The sequence below is a fragment of the Neophocaena asiaeorientalis genome, unplaced genomic scaffold (assembly GCF_003031525.2).
Source record: "Neophocaena asiaeorientalis asiaeorientalis breed wild unplaced genomic scaffold, Neophocaena_asiaeorientalis_V1.1 scaffold78, whole genome shotgun sequence".
Taxonomy (NCBI): domain Eukaryota; kingdom Metazoa; phylum Chordata; class Mammalia; order Artiodactyla; family Phocoenidae; genus Neophocaena; species Neophocaena asiaeorientalis.
This window is the reverse complement of record NW_020175018.1, coordinates 8,057,836-8,081,024: the sequence shown is the minus strand read 5'-3', so window position 1 is coordinate 8,081,024 and position 23,189 is coordinate 8,057,836. Positions and strand designations below refer to the sequence as shown.

At 45.1% G+C, this 23,189-nt stretch overlaps 2 protein-coding genes across 6 annotated transcripts in view; one reads left to right on the top strand and one right to left on the bottom strand.

The window, feature by feature from the left end:
• The window catches only part of MORN5 (MORN repeat containing 5), a 33,027-nt gene extending 26,121 nt beyond the window's left edge, over positions 1 to 6,906 (bottom strand). Inside the window, exons 1-3 of one of the 2 annotated variants that reach the window (XM_024762711.1) lie at positions 6,816 to 6,906; positions 3,006 to 3,153; positions 1,273 to 1,384 (exon numbers count right to left, since the gene is read on the bottom strand). In XM_024762711.1, the coding sequence (XP_024618479.1) occupies positions 1,273 to 1,384; positions 3,006 to 3,153; positions 6,816 to 6,862 (307 nt within the window). In that variant the 5' untranslated portion in view covers positions 6,863 to 6,906. The remainder of the gene's footprint in view (positions 1 to 1,272; positions 1,385 to 3,005; positions 3,154 to 6,815) is intronic. The other variant, XM_024762712.1, reaches the window with a different exon arrangement.
• A 124-nt stretch (positions 6,907 to 7,030) lies between these two features.
• NDUFA8 (NADH:ubiquinone oxidoreductase subunit A8) lies at positions 7,031 to 21,724 on the top strand. 4 transcript variants are annotated; one of them, XR_003005608.1, is made up of 5 exons: positions 7,053 to 7,207; positions 13,118 to 13,281; positions 17,281 to 17,446; positions 19,970 to 21,264; positions 21,406 to 21,545. XR_003005608.1 is itself a non-coding variant. In XM_024762537.1 (4 exons), the coding sequence occupies exons 1-4, from the start codon at positions 7,157 to 7,159 to the stop codon at positions 21,541 to 21,543; spliced, it is 519 nt and encodes a 172-aa protein (XP_024618305.1). In that variant the 5' UTR covers positions 7,031 to 7,156; the 3' UTR covers positions 21,544 to 21,724. The 4 variants fall into 4 exon arrangements, 1 of the variants encoding a protein (XP_024618305.1); XR_003005607.1 differs by having other exon boundaries at positions 7,066 to 7,207; positions 20,766 to 21,264; XR_003005606.1 differs by having other exon boundaries at positions 7,066 to 7,207; positions 20,537 to 21,264.
• Positions 21,725 to 23,189: the final 1,465 nt, after the last annotated feature.

Below are 23,189 nucleotides of genomic sequence, written 5' to 3'. Positions count from 1 at the left end.
AGGTGTTGGGGAAGCTGGATGCAGGAATCTGAGACTCAGGGATTTTGATTTCAATTTGATTTCAATTAAATGAAGGCTTAAAAGTGACTCAACTTGTAGGGAGAAGGCACAGAATGATGACAGAAGAGGGTCTAAGCCAGAGAGCCGTGGGGAACCCCAAAATTAATAATCAAGGGGAGGAGAAGCTGCAAAGGAGACGGGATAGAAAGAAAGTGGGAGAGTGAGGTGTCAGGAAAGCAAAGGGAGAGAAGGAGTCTCACCTGGTCAGCTCTCTGATCCAGGTCACAAAGCCAGGGTTTGCACTGACTGACTCTGACCCTGAGCGCCTTCTGGAGGTTTCTGTCCTCAGGGAGGCTGAGCTGCCCAGGCTCATCCAGCTACTGAGCGGGAATGCTAGGACTCCAACCCTGACCTTCCAGCTCTCTGCTCTGTCAACTACACCATTATCTCATGTTGGGTTTTTTGTTTTTTTTTTTACAGTTTTTTACAGTTTTCCCACATTTGGATATGTCGTCTGGGTTGCGCCGAAATCTAGCCTCTGGAGGTTCAGCTGACCTCACACGAGTCTCAGAAACACAGGATGAGCCCCTTAAGCTGTCAGAATCCAGACTCTAGCCCCGATGTCGCCCTCTGTGATGGAACTCGATTTTTGCAGGGACATAGCGTGATGCAGGGGACCTCAGAGAGGAAGACTTGGGCTCCCGTGGGAGCTCTGCCACTGGAAATATGTTTGGACTACGTGGACTCAGCTTCCTCTTCTGTGACATGGGACTAGGAAGGCAGACATGGCAGGGCCATCTGGAGATTCTACTAGACAGGGATTATAGAGGGCCTCACCCGGCACCCGATACACAGAGCACACGCTCCACTGGTGCTGGCCCGTGTTGGTGCCACAGCTGATCTGATGAATGACAGCAACTGAGGTGTACTGGGCACCTACTGTGCGTGCAAGACACTGCTGTGAACACTTTACACGAGTGATCTTATTTATGAGACACGTGGGGTAAATGATGCTATTGTCCCATTTTGCAGGGGAAAAACTGAGGCACAGAAAGGTGGAGGCACCGCCCTTGGTCCCCGGCTGGTACAGGCGAGCTGAGATTTGAGGACTGGCCTCTCTGATTCTAGAACCTGGCGCTTCTGCATTCTGTGACCCTGCTCCGTACTCCTCCCCTTTGGGTGGGTTACTTCAGTGGTGCCACAGCCCAGTTATTTAGAACCGTTTTTCACTTTCCTCTCCATGTGTGAAGGGAAAGAAGGGTGCCTGGGTACCTGCAGGCTTCAAGCCATAGCAGATCTCAGTGTAAAACCTCCGATCGTAGCTGTCACAGTAATGCCAGTTCTCAGCGTCATACTGCAGCCCGTCTGAGAAGGTGTACGTGCCCTGGAAGGTAAGGAGCACACACACAGGTCTGAGGAACTCACAGCCCACTTGCCAAGAAGGATGAAAGTCAAGGGAAGGGGTGGCTTTTTCATTGTCGTGGAAAAGCAGTGATAAGTATCACAGCTATCACGGCTGTGGTGATCAGGAGGAGTGGTTATGAAGTCCTGGCACCCAAAATATGCAACTCAAAATATGCAATGCTGTATATTTAATAGGGTTGATTCAATGAAAGTCGGTGAGATAGTACATGAAAAGCATTTGACATAGGGCTGGCATATAGTAAACAGTCGATAAACGTTACTATTATTCTTTTATTATTATCATGGCTTGAAAGTTCAGAGCCCTCAGTCATGGCTCTTTGTCCAAACATGTACATTCAGCTTTTGCTGCCTTAGTGCTAAAGGAAGCCTCAGGATGTAGACATCGCATTGGCCTGGGCATCAGGAAACATGGGTGGAAATTCCAATACTATTAATTCACTGGGTGACCTTGGGTAAGTCACATCCCCTTCCTGGGGCTTAGATTCTCCAAGCTGTAAAGCGAGGAGTGTTTCTTAACCTTTTTTTAGGTCATGAGCCAGCCCCTGTACACACCCATAATCCCGCGAAAGTTACAGATCCTTTCTCTGGAGAAATTATAGTCACATGTACACAGAAGCTTTTGTATATAAATTGGGAGATTTCATTGACTCCCTGAATTCTACTTGTAGCCCACAAATCCCAGGCTAAGAACTGACTTAGATGATTTATCATGATAGTAATGGTGGAATTAACATTTATTGAGTGCCTACTGTGTGCCAGGTACTGAGCAGAGTGCTCACATATATTGCCTCATTTATTCTCATAACCATCCTAGGAGATGCCTAGTACTCTCATGGCCGGTGGAATCATGGTCCCCCAAAGATGTCCACGTCTAATCATTGAACCTATGAATGTGTAACTTTACATGGCAAAAGGGACTCTGCAGATGTGATTAAGTCAAGGATCTTGAAGTGGGGAGATTATCCTGGATTATCTAGGTGGGCCCAGTGTAATCACAGGGGTCCTTATAAGAGGGAGGCAAGAGGGTCAGAGTGAGAGAAGACGAGGTGATGATAAAAGCAGAGGGAGGAGATGTGATGATGGAAGTGAAGGTCAGAGGGATGCATGGCCATGAGCCAAGGAATGAAGGCAACTTCTAGAAGCTGGAAAAGGCAAGGAAGTGGATCCTCCCACAGAGCCTCCAGAAGGAATGCAGCACTGCTGACCTATTGTAGACTTCTGCTGTCCAGAACCATAAGATAATAAGTTTCTGTTGTTTGAAGGCACTGAGTTTATAGTAATTTGTTACAGCAGCAATACGATACTAATACAACCATTGTTCCAGTTTATAGACAAGAAACATGAGTCTCAGAAAGGGGAGGTCATGGGCCCAAGGTCACACAGTTGGTGGCAATAATAGGATTCAAATTCATCATGGCCTGTCCAGGAGCCCTTCTGGATCCAGAGGGAGAGGATTCCAGAGCCCTGAAGATCAAGAGGAGGAAGAAAAGGGCAGCAGAGGGGGAGGGCAGGGTGCGTGTCAGGGGGGCTTTTCCTGTCTGAGGCTTTCCCCTCTGCAGACTCCCTCCCCAGCTGATTACCTTTACAACCAATCCTTTCTCCCAAATGGCATCGTATCGGCTCCCACTGGGGAAGTACAAGGTTCCTTGGCCATGAAACATGCCATCCTTCATTTCCCCAACATATTTTGTTTCGGTAGGGAGGATGTATTCGGCTTCACCCTCCATCCTGTAAGGACAAAGGGAAGTCACTGAGCCCTCATGGCAGCTGGAGGATCAGAGCTGGCGGGTGCAGCAGAGCCAGCAGGAACCTCAGGGTCCTCGGACGTTATTCTCCCAGCAATATTCTGTTCAGAAACAAAATGTTTGTTTCCCGCAAAGCTCAAAAGTAAGAGGGGCTGTGTGTCGAAGGGGATACAGGGTTTGGTCTATTTGTTCTCCCTCTCTCTCAGGTAGGGACTGTCCTGGAGTTTACACTGCCCCTGGAAGCCCCCCTTGGGAGGCCCAGAGAGGGGAACAATGCGTCCAAAGCCACACGGTAAGCACTGTGAAGCAGAGATGGGGGCCAGGTTTCCTGGTAGCTGATGCTGGGTCTTCCCCGTCCCCCACAACCAGCCTACCCCTGCCCATTGCGCCGTAAGTAGGAAACTGGGAAAAGTGTGAAATTTAGATAGGAAACGGGAATTTGAATCCTACTTCACCATGCTCTAGATGTATCATCTTGGAGACTTTCCTAAATCTCTCTGTTTTCCCTCCTTCCTTTGTTCCTTCCTTTTTTCCAAGAAATATCTACAGAACACACCTGCTATATTCCAGGTGGCTTGCTGAGTCTAGTCTGTTGGATACAATACTACAGACAAAACAGTGACCAAGGTAGATGCAGTCCTTGTCCTCGGGGAGCTCACAGTTCAGTGGGGGACACAGTTTAGCAATTACATAATGCGTGGTCAGTGCCATGTAGAAGACAGGCCCCCACCTGAGCACGGGGCAGGGAACCAGCTGGACCACTTACCTCACGTGTGAAATGGCTGAGATTAATGCCCAAGATTAACCCAGATTCTGGTAACAGTTTTCCTAGTAAAGAGCCTGACATACAGTGAGTGCTTAAGAAATATGCTTTCATTCATTCCTTCATTCCTTCTCCATTCTTCCCCACTAGCTGGAATTTACCTCTCCTAACTCTGAACTTCTTTTTGGTTTTTTTGTACCTCCACTGGACGCCTTGCACTTTCTGCCTTGCATCGTAATTGTATACCTCATCTCCCCTATTTAATCAAAGTTTCTTGAGAGGAAGACCTTGGTATCCTCAGCTCCTAGAATCATGTTTTTTTAAATAGGTGCTCGTGAACATCTACTAAGTGAGGAACGAAGGAAACAGAAGGGCCAGTGGACTTCCTGAGAGGATGACAGAAGTTGCCGCTGTGACAGAGGCCCCAAGCAGGAGAGCGCTGTGGTTAAGGCACAGCTTCTGAGCCGGGCAAGGCCTGGAGTCCAGACCTGGCTCCACCTCTCCATGCCTGTGTGACCTTGTGTGACCTCCACCTTTCTAAGCCTGAGTTTCTCATCTGTAAAATAGGGATAATGATGACACCTCTGCAAAGTTGTGGTGTTAATGGCTATGAAACTATAATAGAATGCCTGACGTATAGAAGAGCTTAAAAACTATTTTGCTTTTACTTTGCTGCAAGACACAGAAGGAAAGAGAACTCCTCTTCTTCTTTTTTATTTCTTTAAATTTTTGGGGGCTGCATTGGGTCTTAGTTGTGGCACGTGGGATCTTCGTTGAGGCATGCGAGACCTTTCGTTACTAGCGTGCGGGCTTCTCTCTAGTTGCGGTGTGCGGGCTCCAGGGCGCGTGGGCTCTGTAGTTGTGGCACCCGGTTCCAGAGTGCGTGGGCTCTGTAGTTTGTAACGCGCAGGCTCTCTAGTTGAGGCGTGCAGCTCAGTAGTTGTGGCATGCGGGCTTAGTTGCCCCGTGGCACGTGGGATCTTAGTTCCCTGACCAGGAATTGAACCCACGTCCCCTGCGTTGTAAGGCGATTCTTTACCACTGGGCCACCAGGGAAGTCCCTCCTCTTCTTTCTTCCACCTCTTTGCTTGAGACCACATCTGTCATTTCTAAACATAGTCTCCATCTAAACCCTTCTCTGAGATTTGGCATCTCCCCTCTTATTATTATTTTTTTTTACTGCAACTTGGACACTATTATTCAGACCACCTACAGACATCTCCAGCCCACCCCAAATAGAACTCATCCCCTCCTCCCTCAAGCAGCCGAATCTTCCAGGTTCAAAGCCTGGAGGTGGGCTCTGGGCTGGGATTGGAAGCAGTCTCTGAGTGGGACCAGGAGCCGATCAGTTGCCAACTCCTGGCAATGAAATCACCCAACTTCTACGTTTTTCTCTTTCCTGCAGCCCCACTGCCTCTGCCTTGGCCCAGAGACCTGGTGCCTCTTACCGAGACAGTGGCAATGGGCTCTGACCTGATCTCCCCACCTCCACTCTGCTTCCTTCCGTCCCTCTTTCCATCCTTCCCTTCCTCCTCTGCCTCTCCTTCCCTTCCGTTTTTTCTTTTATGCATTCAAGGTGAAAAGCCTTCATTTTATATATGTATTTTTTTGGCCGTACCACGTAGCAAGTGGGATCTTAGTTGCCCCACCAGGGATCGAACCTACGCCCCCTGCATGGGAGTGCGGAATCTTAACCACTGGACCACCAGGGAAGTCCTGAAATGCCTTCATTTTAAATTCAAAGTAAATTAGAAAGAACAAAGAGAGCTACTTTATAATGAAGACATCAATCCTTAACAAGGATATGATGACCATATCTCAAATATTATTCATTCATTCATTCTCTTATTCATTCATGTGGCTAACATTAACTGAGTGTGTGCCAGACAGATGTACTATGAGGAGGGATACAGAGGTGAAATAAATTAGATTTCCTAATGCCCAGCACTACCAAGGGTCTAACAGTGGCTCTTCCCACCCACAGAATTGTGCATGGTATTCAAATCTCTCTACGTAAGAGCACAGCCCCCCTGTCTAGCTTGGGCTCCCACTCTCCTCCAGGCACATTCTACACTCCACCCAAACTGAACTGCCTGCTCTTTCCCTTATAAGCCCTCTGAGCTATTGCTCATGCTGTTCCCTTTGCCTGTAAGCATTCTTCACCTTGCATCTCCATCCACCTAGATCCTACTCAACCTTCAGGGCCCATTTCAAATATCGTCTCCTCCATGAAGTCTTCCAGGACTGCTCCAACTAGATGCATCCTCTACAGGGGCTCAGCAGGGGTCTATAGTAGAAAGCACATGGGCTCTGAAGTCAGATCTGGTTTTCATCTCTGCTCTGTCAAATGCCAACTAGGTGACTTTGAGCACATTATATAATTACCTTGTGCCTCACTTCTCCCATACGTATAATGGGGATGATTATATCTATCTCATAGGGTTGCTATGAGGAAGGAAATATTCAAGCAAAGCCACTATCTGAAATTATCTTCTCATTTATCTGTTTGTTGGCAGTATACCAACTAGACGATACGCTTCACAAGAGCAAGAACCTTGACATTTTTAATATTCTTATCCCTATATCTAAGACTGGCATTTAGCAAACACACATATATACGGGTATACATGGAATGGATGTATCTCAGCTCTGCTGTTTATTAGATATGCGTCCTTGAGCAAGTTACTTCACTTCCCTGGATCTCATTTTCCTGAACTGTAAAATGGGAATAAACGTTCCTATCTGAAAGGGTTGTCCTGAAGTTTAAAAGGCATAAAGTTTGTGAACGTGTCTGGTACAAAGTCCTTTGCAGAGGCAAAAAGACCGCCGGCTTTTCCCAGTCACGGATGTTCAAGACATAGTGAATCAAACGAGGTCCTTACCTCCCATCTACAAATTCCCCAATATATTGGCTCCCCGTGTACTCCATGGCGCCTGCCTCTAGCTCCCAGCCGTTAGGAGACCAGAGCCTCGGTGTATGCCGCCTCACTATGACAACCAGAAGGGATAGGCGGAACCGAGGCGAAGCCCCACCCCCAGGGTCCGCGGAACTTCCTGGCTCTACGCATGCTCTGTGGCTCGCCGGTGGGCAGAGCAGTGCGCCTGCGTGCCGCCGCTGCGCGTGCGCGGACGCTACGTGGCCCACGACAGTCGGAAGGGGAGTTCAAGGAGACGTGGGCGACGCGGCAGCGGGCACCTACTTGGGGTCGGGGCTACCGCCGTCATGCCCGGGATAGTGGAGCTGCCCACTCTGGAGGACCTGAAAGTGCAGGAGGTGAGGCTCGTCCGGAGGATAGGCAAGCGGGGCACAGGGCTACAGCTTCCCGGGCCTGGGCCCAGCCCTGCTTGCACTCCGCGGACCCTGGGCCCCGGATCCCCCATCCCCACCCCATGCCCCCAACACTTACACAGGTTGACCCTCGGAGGCCTCCTGGTCAGCCCGGGGAGACCCATCCCTAAGTAGCTCGAGAACTCTCCTCCCCTTCCCCGCAGCAACCTGCGTCTCCTTTACGTGAATAATAGTTCTTTTTATTAAGCACCAACCAGGGTCACTTTACTTACTTCATGTCACTTAATACTCAAACCTCCTTGCGAAGTGAGTGTACAACCCCGGGTGCTCCAGTCGAGGGAGAGAGAGAGTCACCTTAAAGTAGCATCGTCGGTGCAGAGTGCGTTGGAGTGGAGCTAGGAAGCCGCAGAAAAAGGAGATGATATTGGAGAGTGAATTTGCTAACAACCTGGGAAAGTGTTTGGTAATAGGACATTTAAAGCATTCATTTATTCAACAGCTCTCATTTGAATAATTACCCATACACTGGAAAATGAGAGAGAGAGTCCCTGTCCTCATAGAGTTTATAATCTAATAGGGAGACAGAAACATAAAGAGGCAATTACAGTACAGTGTAGTTAGTGCTATGAGAAGGGAAGTCTGATAATACTCATCACAGCAGACATGATCAGGCCTTTTCTAGATGTCAGGCAGGTTGCTAATTACAGACATTAATTCATAGGGTCCTTCCAACAACACTGTAAGGAAGGGTATAATCGATCTCTCCATGTTACAGGTAAGGAAACAGGTCCTGAGAGAAGTGATTTGCCCAAGGTCACATGGTAAAGCTGGAATGTGAACCCAGGTCTGATTTTAAAACCCATGCTTTTAAACTACCATATTATGGGCAAAAGCTCAAAAGAGCGAGAAGGCTTAGCAGAACCTTCTGTGTTTTGCTTTTTGACATGACTCTTTTGTTGGTGGAAAGCAACAGTTGCTGAGCTAGGAGAGGTACCTTGGGCTGAGGCAGGGCTGGAAGCGACTTTCACAAGGCCAGACTGAGCAGTTTGGACTTCATCCTGTAAGTGAGGTGGTGGGGAGAGGTGGAAGATTTTAAGGCAAAAAAAGTGCCAGGACAGGACTGGATAATGAGGCTACACTGGAGGAGAGGGAGGGGAAGATGAAAAATTACATGCCAAAAATTATATCCCAGGCCCTGTGTTAAGTGTTTTACCTGCATTATTTCACTTCATCTTATATGCCTGTGAGAATGGCAACTATTATTATATTATTTTAATTATTATAATAAAGTGACATGTACCAAAGGTTGGGGGTGGGGACGTGTGGGTACTGCCAACAGTCTGTTTCTTGCCCGACTGTGAAGCTGGGTTAAGACTTAGAGCTGCTGTATTTTTCACTGGCACTTTAATTTGGTTCAGCAGTCATCTGAGGTTCTGCTTCTTGCACGTGTTCTATTTCTGGAATAAATTTGCCTTTAGAGTTCACACAGTTGAACTGAGGAACAGATAATTACATAAATAGCTAAAATACAAAACCAAGTATGATTAAATGCTACAGAAGAGGGGCAGACATGGTTTAAGAAAAGAGGGTAGGATTTGAAGTTGTATCTAAATTCTAGGCCTAACTATTCGGTTACCTCGATGAGTCACTTTTCCCATTTGCAGACACAGTTATTTTATTTGTAAGATGAAGTGATTCCAGCTGTGTAGTTCTCTGAGGCTATGAAGGGAACAGAGAAAGCACTTCTTGGGTATAATGTAAGACTTGGCTAAATGTCATTTGAAGAATGGCATTTACAGGCAGAGATGGAGAGAAGAACTTTCTAAACAAAGCGGGATCTGAGCAAAGGTAAGCAGGTGAGGCCAAAAATGGGTTCCAGGAAAGTGAGTTCAGTGTCCTAGAGGACAGCCAGTACCTTTTTAAAGTCTGGTGGGTGAGAAGGCCAGAAGGATAGTTGGGATCTGAAGGGTTTGAATACTTAAGTAGAAACTTAGGCCTTATTCTGCTGTTAAGCCTGAATCCTTCAAGGGTTTTGTTGCTAATTTGTTTTAATAACAGAGTAAAATAAGAATTGTCTTTTAGGACAGCAGCTCTGTGAAGAATGGTTGGAAGAGAGGAATAAGAAAAGCAGGAAACCAATAACTGAGGAAGATATTATTGACCCCAGCATGATTGGTGACTGTGCTTACAGAGAGGAAAGAATGCATTTATCTAGAATTGATCCGACTCTGCAATGACTTAGGTATCAGAGGCAGCAAAGGTTGAGGATTCGGTGTCAGATTTGCAACTTGACAGAACTGGGGAAGCCAGAAGGAGTGGGTTTGAGAAGCAAGTTCAACGTATTTTGGACCTCATTGACCTTCGAGTTATATGACACATGCCTATGGAAAAACAGTCAGAAGCTTTGGGCAGGAAAATCCTTGTACACATTAACGATTTTGAGTAAAAATAATGGCCAATATTTATGATGTGCTTCTATGTGCTAGGCACTGTTCTTCATATTTTTAATGTGTGTTAACCCTGACAACAGTTCTATCAACTAAGTACTGTCATCCTCCATTTTACATAAATTAAGCAAAATACAAAACCTAGTATAAATTAAGAACTACAAAAAAAAAGGTGCAGATCTGGTTTAAGGAAGAGAGAACAGGACTAGAAGACTGCTCGTAGATTGTGGGACTTCTTCTGCCTCTGTTTCCGCACCTGCAGACCATCTAAACCTGCTGTGCAGTGAGGCTGTTATGAGGACAGATGAGGAGGGGCATTGAAATTCTGTGTTCTTTGAGACAAAGGGAGCTGAATGAATCTGAGAGGGTATTCACAGTAAGCAGCTGTGAAAAGCTGTGGCTTCTGTTGGAACTTGTCAGTATTAGTGAAGAAGCAGGTGAGGGGTGGTGGTGACATCTGAAGTTCTTTGCCTCCTCAGTGATGCAATGGGGAGAGGCCTGATTGGAGGTCACACTTTCTGGTGCTAGTCCTGCGCTTGCCACTGACTTGCTGTGCCATCTCGAGCACATTGCTCCTTTTCCTAAGGAAATAAATTCAGTGAGTGGTTCTCAGCCTTGGTTTCCCTGTGACAGGGCGTGTTTTAGGTGCGCAACAACATGGGCATAACCTAGACTGGGATAAGACCTCTACACTTGTGGGGAAGTAAAGCAAAGAAAGCCATAGGCTTTTGGGGGCTTTCGGGGGCGTGATAGCTGTGAAGGCATCGGAGTAATTAAATCAGCCATTTAAAGATGTTTTAAGACATTTGACAAGGAAATAAATGCAGCTAACTTAATTTTTTAAATATATTAAGCTTTAAAAAAAGTTTGCGTCTTGATTTTTTAGTCTCCCAGCTCTTTACAGGTAATATAGCAAGCAAACGTGTACCACTCAATTAACCTAAGTAAACTATTATAAAAACTCGAATACAAAATTTTACAGATTTTTAAATGAGCGTATTAGAATTGTCATGGCAAATTTCACTTACATCCTAAATTTACCTTTACTTTGATAATTAGAACAGTTGTAATATTAGTAGTCAAAGTCATAACTTTATTCTTCTCTTCCTATAGTGTGTAGATGAATTATCTCTTCATCTTTCCTTGCCTTTTATCTTATTAAAAATATTAATAATTTAACCTAAGCTGTGTGAAATTCCTGAAAAATGAAATTATAAAATTTTTATTATTATAAAAATGATAATTATAAAATTATTCTCATGTAAAAGTTCTTAATACATATTTGCAGATCAAATCCAGGAGTATCTTAAGGCATAATGCACTAGGACAAACTAGATTTTATTCTAGGTACAATGGGTCAGTTTTAGAAAATCTGTTCATGCTCTACAGTACATTTATAGATTAATGAAAAAGAAACCTGAAAATTTCAGTCTTTCCTGGTGGAGGAAACAACAGTGCAACAAAGCCATTTATGGTTAGAAAGAAACTTCCCTAATGAGGAACGTCCAACAAGTATATCCCAGACACCAACAGCCAGTATCATACCAAACTACTTTAAAGTTTAGAACAAGGCAAGGGCGCCTACTGCCATTGCTGTTTGTCTGTCTCATCCTGGAAGTTTTGGTCAGAGCATTAAGACAGGGAAAGAGAGGAAGAAGGACAGAAAGATGTAAGTATCAGAGAGGAAGGGAGGCAGTTTTTATTTGTAAATGGAAGCTTTTCTCTTAATCCTCTTGAGTTTCCTATTAGAACTGACAAGAGTTCAGTAGACTATGGTTACAGAGAAGATACAGTGTAAAAACAAGCAGTAACCAACTTGAAAATCTAAGGGGAAAACGTCCCATTTAGATAGTATCCAAAATGTGAGAACACTGAGGAATAAACAAGAAATATGCAAGTTTCCTGTATGAAGGAAACTGTAATTTTGACCAAAGAAAATGAGAATGAGCTAAATAAATGGAGAGACATACTGTGTTCTGGGTGAGACGGCATCATTCACGTATTCTTAACTCTCTTGTAACTGCTACCTCCCCTGCTGCTGGCACAGAGTGAGTGCTAGACGGCTACTTGTGCTGGGGCGCTGTTTTGGGTGCTTGGTGGACCATGGTAAACACCACCTTAATTCGTTTAACTTAGGGAGAACGGAGATCTTTACAGTAGTCGACCTCAGTTAAAAACAAAATGCCAGGGCTTCCCTGGTGGCGCAGTGGTTGAGAGTCCGCCTGCCGATGCAGGGGACACGGGTTCGTGCCCCGGTCCGGGAAGATCCCACGTGCCGCGGAGCGGCTGGGCCCGTGAGCCATGGCCGCTGAGCCTGCGCGTCCGGAGCCTGTGCTCCGCAACGGGAGAGGCCACAACAGTGAGAGGCCCGCGTACCGAAAAAACAAACAAACAAGCAAACAAACAAAAAAACCCAAAATGCCTACCCTCTTGGAGCTAACGTTCCAGTGGTCACAGATAGAGTGACCACTGGCGCTAGCTTATCTAAGGTGATTAGGGAAAGACTCTGAGATAAAATGTGAGCAGAGACCCAATAGTGTAACAGTGCCCTTTCCTTTCTAATTTGTTGTATAACTAGACTTAGTACAACTCCAATGGGAATTATTGGAGGAAGGGTGTTCATCTGTAAGAACAGCCAGAACGGTTTTGAAAAGGATGAATAGTGAGGAGGATGGTCTTCCCAGACAACGAACAGTAATTCAAACATTGTGGTATCGGCACAGGAAGAGGTGGTACAGAAAGAGGCTAGCAGGACCCCTGCTGTAGCAGCTGCTACACAGGCTCTGGACTGTACCGTGAGCTGGCTGTAGCTACGCTGTGCTTCTCAAGAAAATGTGCTGGGGTGCAAGTGAGTGAGACTGACACCGTCGTAGGGATGACTGCCTTGGATATACTCTATAATTTTAAAAAGTTCACAGATTCAGTACTTTATTATTAATAATAACTTGCTGAACTAGATGCCCTTACTGATCCCTTCCAGTCTCTAATCTTCTGTGAGTCTGTCATCTTCCGGGAATCTTATATATCCTCCCACTGTTACTTTTATTCCTGGAGAGGAGACTTAGCAGTGCTCCTCAGGGTCGGTTCCTCCCCGTACATCCCAGAAGCCTCCATCTTCCTTCAGAGCTCCACTTTCTCTCTCATAAAGATCTAAGGATTCCATTCGGGCTGCCATTTCCTTATGTCTAAAATGGGGATGGGGATGGTAATATCAGCCTGATGAGATTATTACGAAGGTGTGGAAAATCATACATGTGAAAGAGCTCTGTGATCTCTGAAGCACCATAGATCATAAGGGATTATTACAGAGTCCCCTGTCTTTAGTGTTCTTGGCAAAGTCAGAATGGGGCTACCTTCCTGTTCCCTGTATCTTGACCAGCATGAGGTGAGGTTAAGGAAGTGGTGTCCTGGTACAAATCTGGTCCTTCTCCTCTGTTCCTCTCCCCAGGTGAAAGTCAGTTCTTCTGTGCTGAAAGCTGCGGCCCATCACTACGGAGCTCAGTGCGATAAGCCCAACAAGGAGTTCATGCTCTGCCGGTGGGAAGAGAAGGACCCGAGGCGGTGTTTAGAGGAAAGCAAGCTTGTCAACCAGTGTGCCCTGGACTTCTTTAGGTAAGATCTTTTCACGTCAGTGCCCACTGGTTGCAACATCAAGGTATATGTATCTCTGTGAACATCCAGCTAATTAAAAGGAAGGATAAGTTTACTAATTTTAGTAGGGAATGCAAGGCTTTGCAGTCACATAGACCAAAGTAGAGCACACAATAAATGAGAGTTCTTTTTGTTCTTTATTACTTGGCACTTTTTTTTTTTTTAAAGTATAGTTGATATACAGTGTTGTGTTGGGACTTCCCTGGCGGTCCAGGGGTTAAGACTCCATGCTTCCAATGCAGGGGGCATGAGTTCCATCCCTGGTCGGGAAGCTAAAATCCCACGTGCCATGTGGCCTAAATAAATAAAAATAAATAAATAAATAAAATTGCAATGTGTTAATTTCTGCTGTACAGCAAAGTGATTCAGTTATATATATTCTTTTTCATATTCTTTTCCATTATGGTTTATCACATGATATTAAATATAGTTCCCTGTGCTATACAGTAGGACCTTGTTGTTTATACATTCTATATATAATAGTTTGCATCTGCTAATCCCAAACTCCCAATCTTTCCCTCCCCCATCCCGCTTGGCAACTACAAGTTGGTTCTCTATATCTGTGAGTCTGTTTCTATTTTGTAGATAAGCTCATTTGTGTCATATTTTAGATTCTACATATAAGTGATATCATATGGTATTTGTCTTTCTCTTTCTGACTTAATCAGTATGATAATCTCTAGGTCCATCCATGTAGCTGCAAATGGCATTAGTTTATTCTTTTTTATGGCTGAGTACTATTCCATTGTGTGTGTGTGTGTGTGTGTGTGTGTGTGTGTGTGTGTGTGTGTGTATAGACCCCATCTTCTTTATTCATTCGTCTGTCATTGGACATTTAGGTCACTTCCATGTCTTGGCTGTTGTAAATAGTGGCAAGTTCTTTAATCTCCATGAACCCCAACTTCCAAATTGTAGAGTAATACCTATCATAAGATTGTTGTGAGAAATTTGAAAAGGCACATAAAAACAGCTTAGCACAGGGCTTGCTTATAGGCATTTACTAGATTGTTAATCATTATCATTACTACAGAACACACAGTTATGATGGAAAGGAAAGGTGTTCAGAGTCAAGTGTTGAGGTAGGCCACTGTACTTGATATAAGTAAAAAAAATCCAAATTATAATTGTGGAAAAATGTTTTAACCATATTAGTCAGAACTCTATTAAAAAGGACAGAAACTCAACTCAGAGGGAATTGGCTCATGTCACTGTAAAGTCCAGAAATAAGACTGGCAGGACTGGATTCAAGGGCTTAAATAATTTCACACCTACTTGGTATCTTTTGGCTTCACCTCTTATCTCCCACCCCCAGTTTCTTAGTCCTGCTTTCTCTGTCAAATTCATTTTCAAAGAGACCCTCTCCTTGCTTTAGCAGCAATGGCCACCAGCCAGTCCAAGCTGCTGTGCTCCTTGCTTAGCAGACCCAGACAAAGAGTGCCACCCAGTAGCATGAGCAGTGGTCCCTGGACTGAGTCTCATTGGCCTGGCTGGTCAACTTCATGTGCATATCTTTGAATCAGTTGTGTTTCAGGAGATAAAATGCTGTGAGTGGTCAGGCCTAAAGTGGGGAGTAGACTTAGATTCATCTAAATCGCATTGCCGAGCGATAGGGAGGGGTTGTTCCCCAAAGGAAAATTTGAAGGATGTTCCAGAAGAATAGAGAATGACTGCTGGCTAGGCAAAACCCACAGATGTCCCTTACAATGACGCTAGAGGGAAAAAAACTTGCTTCACACAATAGCTGCTTTCCTTCTTTCTTGCTTCTGCTGTCTTTGTCCACATGCAGAGATATTTTTGTGCTTAAAGTCATGGTGTGTGTACATTTGAAAATTCATTTTTTCACTTGAAACTATTGGAAACATTCTTTCAAGTTGCTCTGTCTTCATGATCATCATTTTTCATGGCTGTGTAATATTCCATCCGTAGATAAACCAGCCATAATTTTGTTATTAAACATCATTATTGATTGTTTTGGATACATCTGCAGTGATTACATTTGTGTAGAGATCATTTTCATTTTATAATTAATTCCTTGGCATAAATTTCCGAGCAGTGAGATTATTCTTTAAAAGGCTTTGAACATGATTTATGGCTCTTGAATTACAGTTGGAAGTTGGGTCAGTTTATGCTGTCCTCAGCCTGTATCCTGGTATCCCTCTCCAGCATTGCATATTATTTAAATATTTGATAGGTACAAAATGGTGTTTTACTCTTGCTCGAATTTGCATTGATTTGATTGCTAATAAGGTGGAATGTGTGTTCCTTTAAAATTTTTTTATTTTCTAAGAGAACTTTGGCAAAGTATTCTTCCTTTGACTCAGAGGGAGCATGTTTAAGTGGGAAATGTTTGGATTTCACAAGCTCCTGAGGTGCTGAACTAGCTTGCTGTAAGCTCTAGTAGGTAATTGTCTATTAGTGTGGGTACCAGGGTAACAGAGCCCAGAACACAGACCTAAGTACCAGAGTGATGGTTTGCAGCCTTTCTTCCGCTGCAGCATACTGGAGGAGTCCAAAACTCCAACTGGACACGGTTGCTCACCACCATCGCGATTCTTAAGTTGAGGCTAGGGGGGTGCAGTTTTGTGTACCGTAGAAATGCAGGTCGTTGAGGCTACAGGTAACCCAGTAAAGCTCCCGAGGCTTTGACATTCCTTCTTCCTTCCTCTTAACACATCCCACCACCCCCAAGGCTATACTCAAAATACCTGCAAAGGGGGCTTCCCTGGTGGCGCAGTGGTTGAGAGTCCGCCTGCCGATGCAGGGGACGCGGGTTCCTGCCCTGGTCCGGGAAGATCCCACACGCCGCGGAGTGGCTGGGCCCGTGAGCCATGGCCGCTGAGCCTGCGCGTCCGGGGCCTGTGCTCCGCAACGGGAGAGGCCACAACAGTGAGAGGCTCGCGTACCGCAAAAAAAAATACCTGCAAAGGTATAAGAAACCGGTGCCCCTTGGTTGCCTCCCAGTAGGGGAACCGAGCAGGAACGGAAAGGCAATTTTTCTTCATGTATTTCCTTCGGCCACCTCCGAGGTTCTTCCCGAGACGTGTTAAATACGATTCCTGTGTTGAGTGTAGCTAGATTCTTGGAGTGTGACAAGCAAATACTTCATTATTATTCCACCGGGGGAAGGAGGTGCTCCACGCTTCTTCCACTGCCTCAAATATGGCTTTTACATAAAATAACAGTATTTTATTCTCGTTTGACTTTGCATTTATTTGATTACTAGCAAAGTTGAATGGTGAGAGAAGGGGAATTTCGCAAAATAATGGAGGCTCATCCCTTTTATACACAAAAGTTAGTTTTTCTTCAGCCATTTCTGGTTACCACAAAATGAATTATATGCTATGTTGCTTCTTAACAGAGAGCAAATATAATTTAACTTTCTTCTTAATGACAAGGATTAATCTCTGTTTTTGTTCAGTGCATGAATAGAATGAAGGCTTTTGAGCTTTGGAGGCATGTAGGGCAGGTTGCCTCTACACGGATTGACCCCAGGATCAGAAGATCCTTGTTAGTTTGTGAATTTGCTTTTTATAGTCTGTCTCCTCCTCTGTCAATGTCTGTCACCTCTGACTTCTGTCAGCATGCCCATCTCTGAGTGTGCCTCCTTCTCTTCTAAATTTGCGAAGTGGGTAATCTTTAGATTGGATCTAAGAAGAATAAATAGGTCCCAAGTGAGGAGTTCTAAGTGAAATATATACCCCTTAGACCACAGTCTTTTGACATTTCTATTCATTTGTTTTTGCTACACAAAGAAATTAGGTCTTATTCCTCAGAAATCTTTTTTTATGTATTGTTTCTCAACCCGAGGCTCTCCATGTGGTCTTGTAAGTGAGGTAAGAGTACTCCCGTACCTTTCAAAAAGCAAGGCTGTGTGTATGAGGTCTGCACCAAATTTTTCCCCACTTTTTTGTTTTTCATCGTTTTGCAAAGAGCTGCCCCTAATCAAGGCCTCTTTTCCAGGCAGATAAAGCGGCACTGTTCGGAGCCTTTTACAGAATACTGGACCTGCATCGATTACTCCGGCTTGCAGTTATTTCGTCGGTGTCGCAAACAGCAGGCGAAGTTTGACGAGTGTGTGTTGGACAAACTGGGCTGGGTGCGACCCGACCTGGGGGAGCTGTCAAAGGTAACACAGTTTCCTGCTGCTCTCTCCCTCTTTCTTTCTTTCTCTCTCTCTCTCTCTCTCACTCGCTAAGGGTGGGGAAAGGCAGGGGGTGGTCCGGAATGGGTCTTCTGTGAGTACAGATCTGATGTGAGAAATCCAGACTGACCAGTCAGCTTCATTAGGGAGTGGTTATACACAGTCCAGAGGGAGTTTATTTAATAGAAGTGTTCCTTTAAGTAGCTCGCCCAGCATGTGCAGATTTGTTTTTGATTAATTAGTTAACTGAAGAACAGAAGGAAGTAGACAAGGATAATCAAAATGTTAGGGGCACCGTCAGCTGAAAACATTGAGTTTATTGTGGGGAAATAGGTTTGAGGTTATGCCAGATTTTTCAGGAACATACCTGAGATTTAAAAAAAAGTAATGCCTATAGTTTAAAAAGCTTGTTTTTCGAAAAAAAAAAAAAAGAAAAAAGAAAAAAAAAAGGAAAAAAAAAAGCTTGTTTTTCTTTTCTTTCTCCCATATTTCCTGTCTCAGTTGTGACACCACCATCTGTTGAACCCTCAGAGGGAGAAACCTGAATGTCTTTTTTCTTCACTTTGCACTCCTTCCTCCTTTATCCAGTCCTCAATTCCTGTAGCATCTCCTGGAATATTGTTTTGAATCCTCTCACTGTCCCCCACTTCCTGGACAGGAGTTCTTAACTGGGCTACATGAATTTCTGGGAGGGGAGGATGGATCACTACAGGCATGATCTGTGTGGAAAATAAGTCAAATATCACTTTCCTTTAAAAAAACAAACAAACAGCTTTTCAAGGGCACTCCTATTTGCTTGCAAAACAAAGCATCCCCTCCATGTCCTGACATGCCACACCCCTTTGTGATCTGACCCATCCCTGGCTTCTTAAGCATTGTCACCCTCCATTCCCTCTGGGAAGCATAGGTAGCAAGGCATGGAGGGAAGAACTCTGGTTTGAATGGAGACTGAGTGGATTTGAATGTTAGTTTCCTGACTTAATTGCTATGGGTCCTTGAGCAAATTTCTTAACATTTCCTATCCTACCACATTTATAAGATGGGACCAGTATTAATCCCTGTTTTTCTGTGAGGATTAAGCTACGGAGCCTGTGTGAATCCCCAGCATAGTACCTGGCACATAGGTCCCCAGTTAATGTTCGTTCCCTCCCTTTGCGTGTGGCATCTGTGGATAGTTGGGTCTTAAGCTTTTTGCCATAAGTAGAGGAATGGTTCAGCAATTTTTGTGTGTGTGTATCTGGCATATCTTTACTTCGGATATCTTCTTTGCTGTACCAAACAAATTATTTATTTTTATTTAAAAATAATTTTTATTGGGCTTCCCTGGTGGCGCAGTGGTTGAGAGTCCGCCTGCCGATGCAGGGGACGCGGGTTCCTGCCCCGGTCTGGGAAGATTCCACGTGCCGGGGAGCGGCTGCGCCCGTGAGCCATGGCCGCTGAGCCTGCGCGTCCGGAGCCTGTGCTCCGCAAAGGGAGAGGCCACAACAGTGAGAGGCCCGCGTACCGCAAAAAAAAAAAAAAAATTATTGAAATATAGTTGATTTACAATGTTGTGTTACTTTCAGGTGTACAGTAAAGTGATTCAGAGATATATATATGTGTATATATATATACACACATATATATTTTTTACATTCACTTCATTACAGGTTATTACAAGATACTGAGTAGAATCCCTTGTGCTATGCAGTAGGTCCTTGTTGGTTATTTATTTTATATATATAGTAGTGTGTATATTTTAATTCCAAATGAGCAGATTATTTTAAATAGTTGATAATTCTAAGTTGGAAAGTGGTGGAACTTTTTCATAGAATCGAGAAAACTACCGTTTCTCATTTCTGTCTCACGAAAGGAGAATTTACAAATCATGTTGTTAAGAAAGCATTTTTATTCCTGAATCTTTGTAATAACATTTTTTAAAACCTATAAAAGGAAAACGTACTGTTATCTGAACTCTCTTCAAAAGTGTATTTCTTTAAGAGGATTATCAGCTTTAGTTATACTTAAGTTCAGTATTCGGTCTCTTTCTAAGGACGGTCATAATTGGCTGGACAAAGCCTCCATTTTAGCGTCATTCACTTGTGCATTCTGGTTCCACTGGCTTGCCCTTCCCTCCTGTTTGCCCCCAGTGAATTCATACTCACTCGTCCAGTCTCAGCTCAGGTGTCAGGTCTGTCTTTGAAGTTTCTGGCTCTCCTAGGCAGGGTTGCTCTCTCTCACCCATAATTCCATTGTCCTAATAATATTAGTATTGAAAATAACTAATGGAGCACCTGTTCCATACATCGGGTGCTTCATGTATACTCTAATAACCCTAGGAGCTACTACTCGTTCCGCTTTACAGATAGGGAATTGAAGGTTAAATCAGGTGCCCAGCCATTTACCAGGTAATGAGTTTGACCACATGCTTCTCCTTTTCTATTTCGAGTGTGGTGCAGAAGAGGAAGTTGCTTTATTGTCCTTTCCCCAGTAGTTTGTCCTTTAAAGGGGTCCTTTTATTTTTTCTAGGTTTATTTCATAGACATCTTGAATTCCTTAAAGGAGCTTCAGATGCCAGCTGGAGGCATTTGGAATACTCTGTCAAGCAGTAAGGAACCATTAGTGATCTCTAATTATAGCAGAGAGATGAGAGAACTGTTTCAAAAGCAAATGAAAAACTATTCTGGACTTGTAGTCAGAAGACTGGGGTTCCAGCTCCAACTCTTGACATTTGCTGTGTCTTGATCTTAGACAGGCCAGCCATCTCTGCTCCTCTTCCGTGAACTCGAGATAATTATGCCTCAGAGGGTGGTTATAATAAGAATTGTGTGATTGTGTCCATGAAAGCTCTGTTCACAATAGATGGTGTTTGAATTTGTACATCTGGGAAGATTGATCTGGTCACAGTATGTGGAGTGGCTTAGGAGGCCACCAGATAACAAGACTACCGATAACCATGGCCTTCTGTCTTTCTGCCTCTCTGGGCCTGTTTCCTCATCTTTAAAATGAGAACAATTTCTGCTGGGTTTCTGAGGGAGACTTCTGTGGGTTTCAGTGGGTGTAAAACGCCGTCCTCCTCTCTCCCCGGGACCCCAGTTGGCTCCCTCTCTCGCCTGGCCCATTGGCTCAGCCCCCCCGTCTAGCTTCTGCTCCTTCCGGCCTGGCCTGCAGACGTGAGTAAGTTACTTCCCTGCTCCAGTGACACCTGTTGCCCTTGGGTTAAAATTCAAGCATCTTGGCGTGCCGTTCATCACCTGGCTCCCGTGTCTCAGTGTCGAGCGTTCTGTGAGAGCACGGGCTTTGGAGCAGGCAGATCTCATTTCAGGTCCATCCACCGTTAGCTGGGGGGTCCCAGTGAACCTGCAGGTTGACCTCCGAGGAGCGTGAGAGTGAACTGGAGTAACGCGCTTGGCGTCACGTCTAACAACAGGACGTGCTTGGTTAGGGGCTGCCTCTCCCTGCGCTCTGCACGCGGCCCGTGCTTCGGCTGCCCCAAGGCCGCGCCCCTGTCTCCGTGTGCACTGGTGGCTCCCTGGAAGGTCTTTTCCTCTCCAATCTTCCTGGTTGGCTCCTGCTCACCCTTCAAGAGGAAAGTAAACGTTGCCCCCTCAGAGCCAGGCTGAGGACGCGTGGCCGTGTGGAGGAGGCCTTGCTGTCCTAGCGCTCATTCGTCTCTCGGTCACCGTGACCCGCTTAGGAAGGCCTGGGTGCTTTTCCGGGCTGACTCCTTCACCGAGGACAGTGTGAATCGTGCTCTCTTCCGTATCCCTAACTTCTTCCATGTGGAATGACACAAAGTAGGCCTTCTTCGATGTTTATTCGGGGTAAGTGTGATTTGCTAGGGCTTTATGGATGGGGAGTGGCTGAGGCAGCCAGAGCGGAGAGGAGACCCCAGGAGGTGGGTTCATGCTCACAGCTTCTCCACCTGCCCCTCAGCTCTGCTTCTCCTCTTTTACCCGCTGCAGGTCACCAAAGTGAAAACAGATCGGCCTTTACCAGAGAATCCCTATGACTCAAGAGCAAGGCCAGAGCCCAGCCCTGAGACGGAAGGAGATCTGAAGCCCGCCAGACATGGCAGCCGCCTCTTTTTCTGGACCATGTGAAGATGGGTCCGTGGCCCACACCCAGTCATGCACCCAGGCAGCGGTGATGAAAACTCTCCTGTAGTTTCATCAACCGATAGAGGGCTCTTTCCAGAATCACAAACATTAACAAAAACATTAATTTATGTGACTTGGCAGTTATTCTATACCATTTCCTGCCCATTAAAAATTTTAAAGGAAACAGTTGTATTTTATTATGTTTCATATAACCTTTTGGCCTTTAAAGATGACTTCCCCTTGCTTTTTCTGCTTGTGGTCCTGCCTGTTCCTTTCTCTTTGCTTCAAGTAGGCATTTGCCAGTATGGCAGGGGAGCCGTGTGGGATCACGGACAAATGACTGTGTAAAGGAAAGACTTTGTTACCTGAGACAGCGCCTCGGGGCCAGTGTGGGTTCACACATTTTGAAGTCTCAACTTTCTTTCTTCCCATCCAACATCTCTGACAAATAGAGTTCCCTGAGGGTCATACAAGGGAAGCATCCAGGATAGGAGAAGTGCAGAAACACTTGCGCCTTGGGACTCAGGCCATGGGCGGGGCTCCTGGCTTGGTCTTCTGCAGTCTCGCTCAAAGTTTCTTAAAGAACCAAACTTCCACCACTTCCCCTTGATATCCCATCCTCAAGCATTATAACCCAGATGTTTTTCCTGATAGACAAGGGAGTTGGAGGCTGAGCTCCCAGCTCCAAAGCCAGGAAGTCGGGAGGTCTGAGTGTCAGTTCCAGCCTTGGGTGTGTTTCTTAACCTCTTGTGAGAGGTTGAATTTGAGGACAAGCTAAAGCGAACATGCTTATCTACCTCCTGGGCAGGTTCAAGCCACAAGTATTTATAAAGCTCTTTGGTTCAAAGCACTGTTATGTCTTTCTTTTCCCTTTCATTCAGTTCCTTTTTCACTACTAGGCTATTTCCTCTCCATCTGACTGGGGGTCGCTTTACACCTTCTGGTCGTGCCCTTATATTGCATGTGACCCTGTGTAAGTCTCAGCTCCCTGGGCCTTGCTTTCCCATTTGCAGAGCCCTGGAAAGCAAAGTGGTATGGAGTCTTTATATATAAAGACCTTTCCAACTCCTAGGTACTCGAAGTGGGGAGATTGCAGTGAGGCATTGGTCTGTTGCCCAAAGTGTTAGGACAGAACACAAAGCATTGGAAGATGCGCCTTGCCCCCCACCCAGTTCTGACCCCTTATTTGGGAGCATTTTGGGTAAACCTTACTCGTCTGCAAAAGCTTGCCAGCCACTGTTGCCTTATTCTCCAAGTTCAGAAGAAAAAGAATAGATTCTTAAATTTTTAAAACAGCTAAGGCAACACCCGTTAACCCCCTGCGGGCCCAGTCATTGGAAGTCATCCCTGGTGGGGAAAGTACAAGCAGGCCTGCAGGTTTGTTCTTATGATAACCTCAGACTGTGTGTTCCTTCCTAGGTTCTTTCTGCAAAGGAAGCTGGGACTTGCATCAGTAATAACAAATATTCATTGAGCCCTGTGCCTCGTGCCCAGTGCTTTACATGTGTCAACTCCTTCAGTGCTCAGAGCCCTTTGAAAGAGTTTCTGATATGTCATTTCACAGGTGGAGGAGCTAACGCCTAGGGAGAGGTTAAGAAGCCCCATTCCTCCTTCCTATATAAAATGGTGGATGTGGGATACAAATGAAA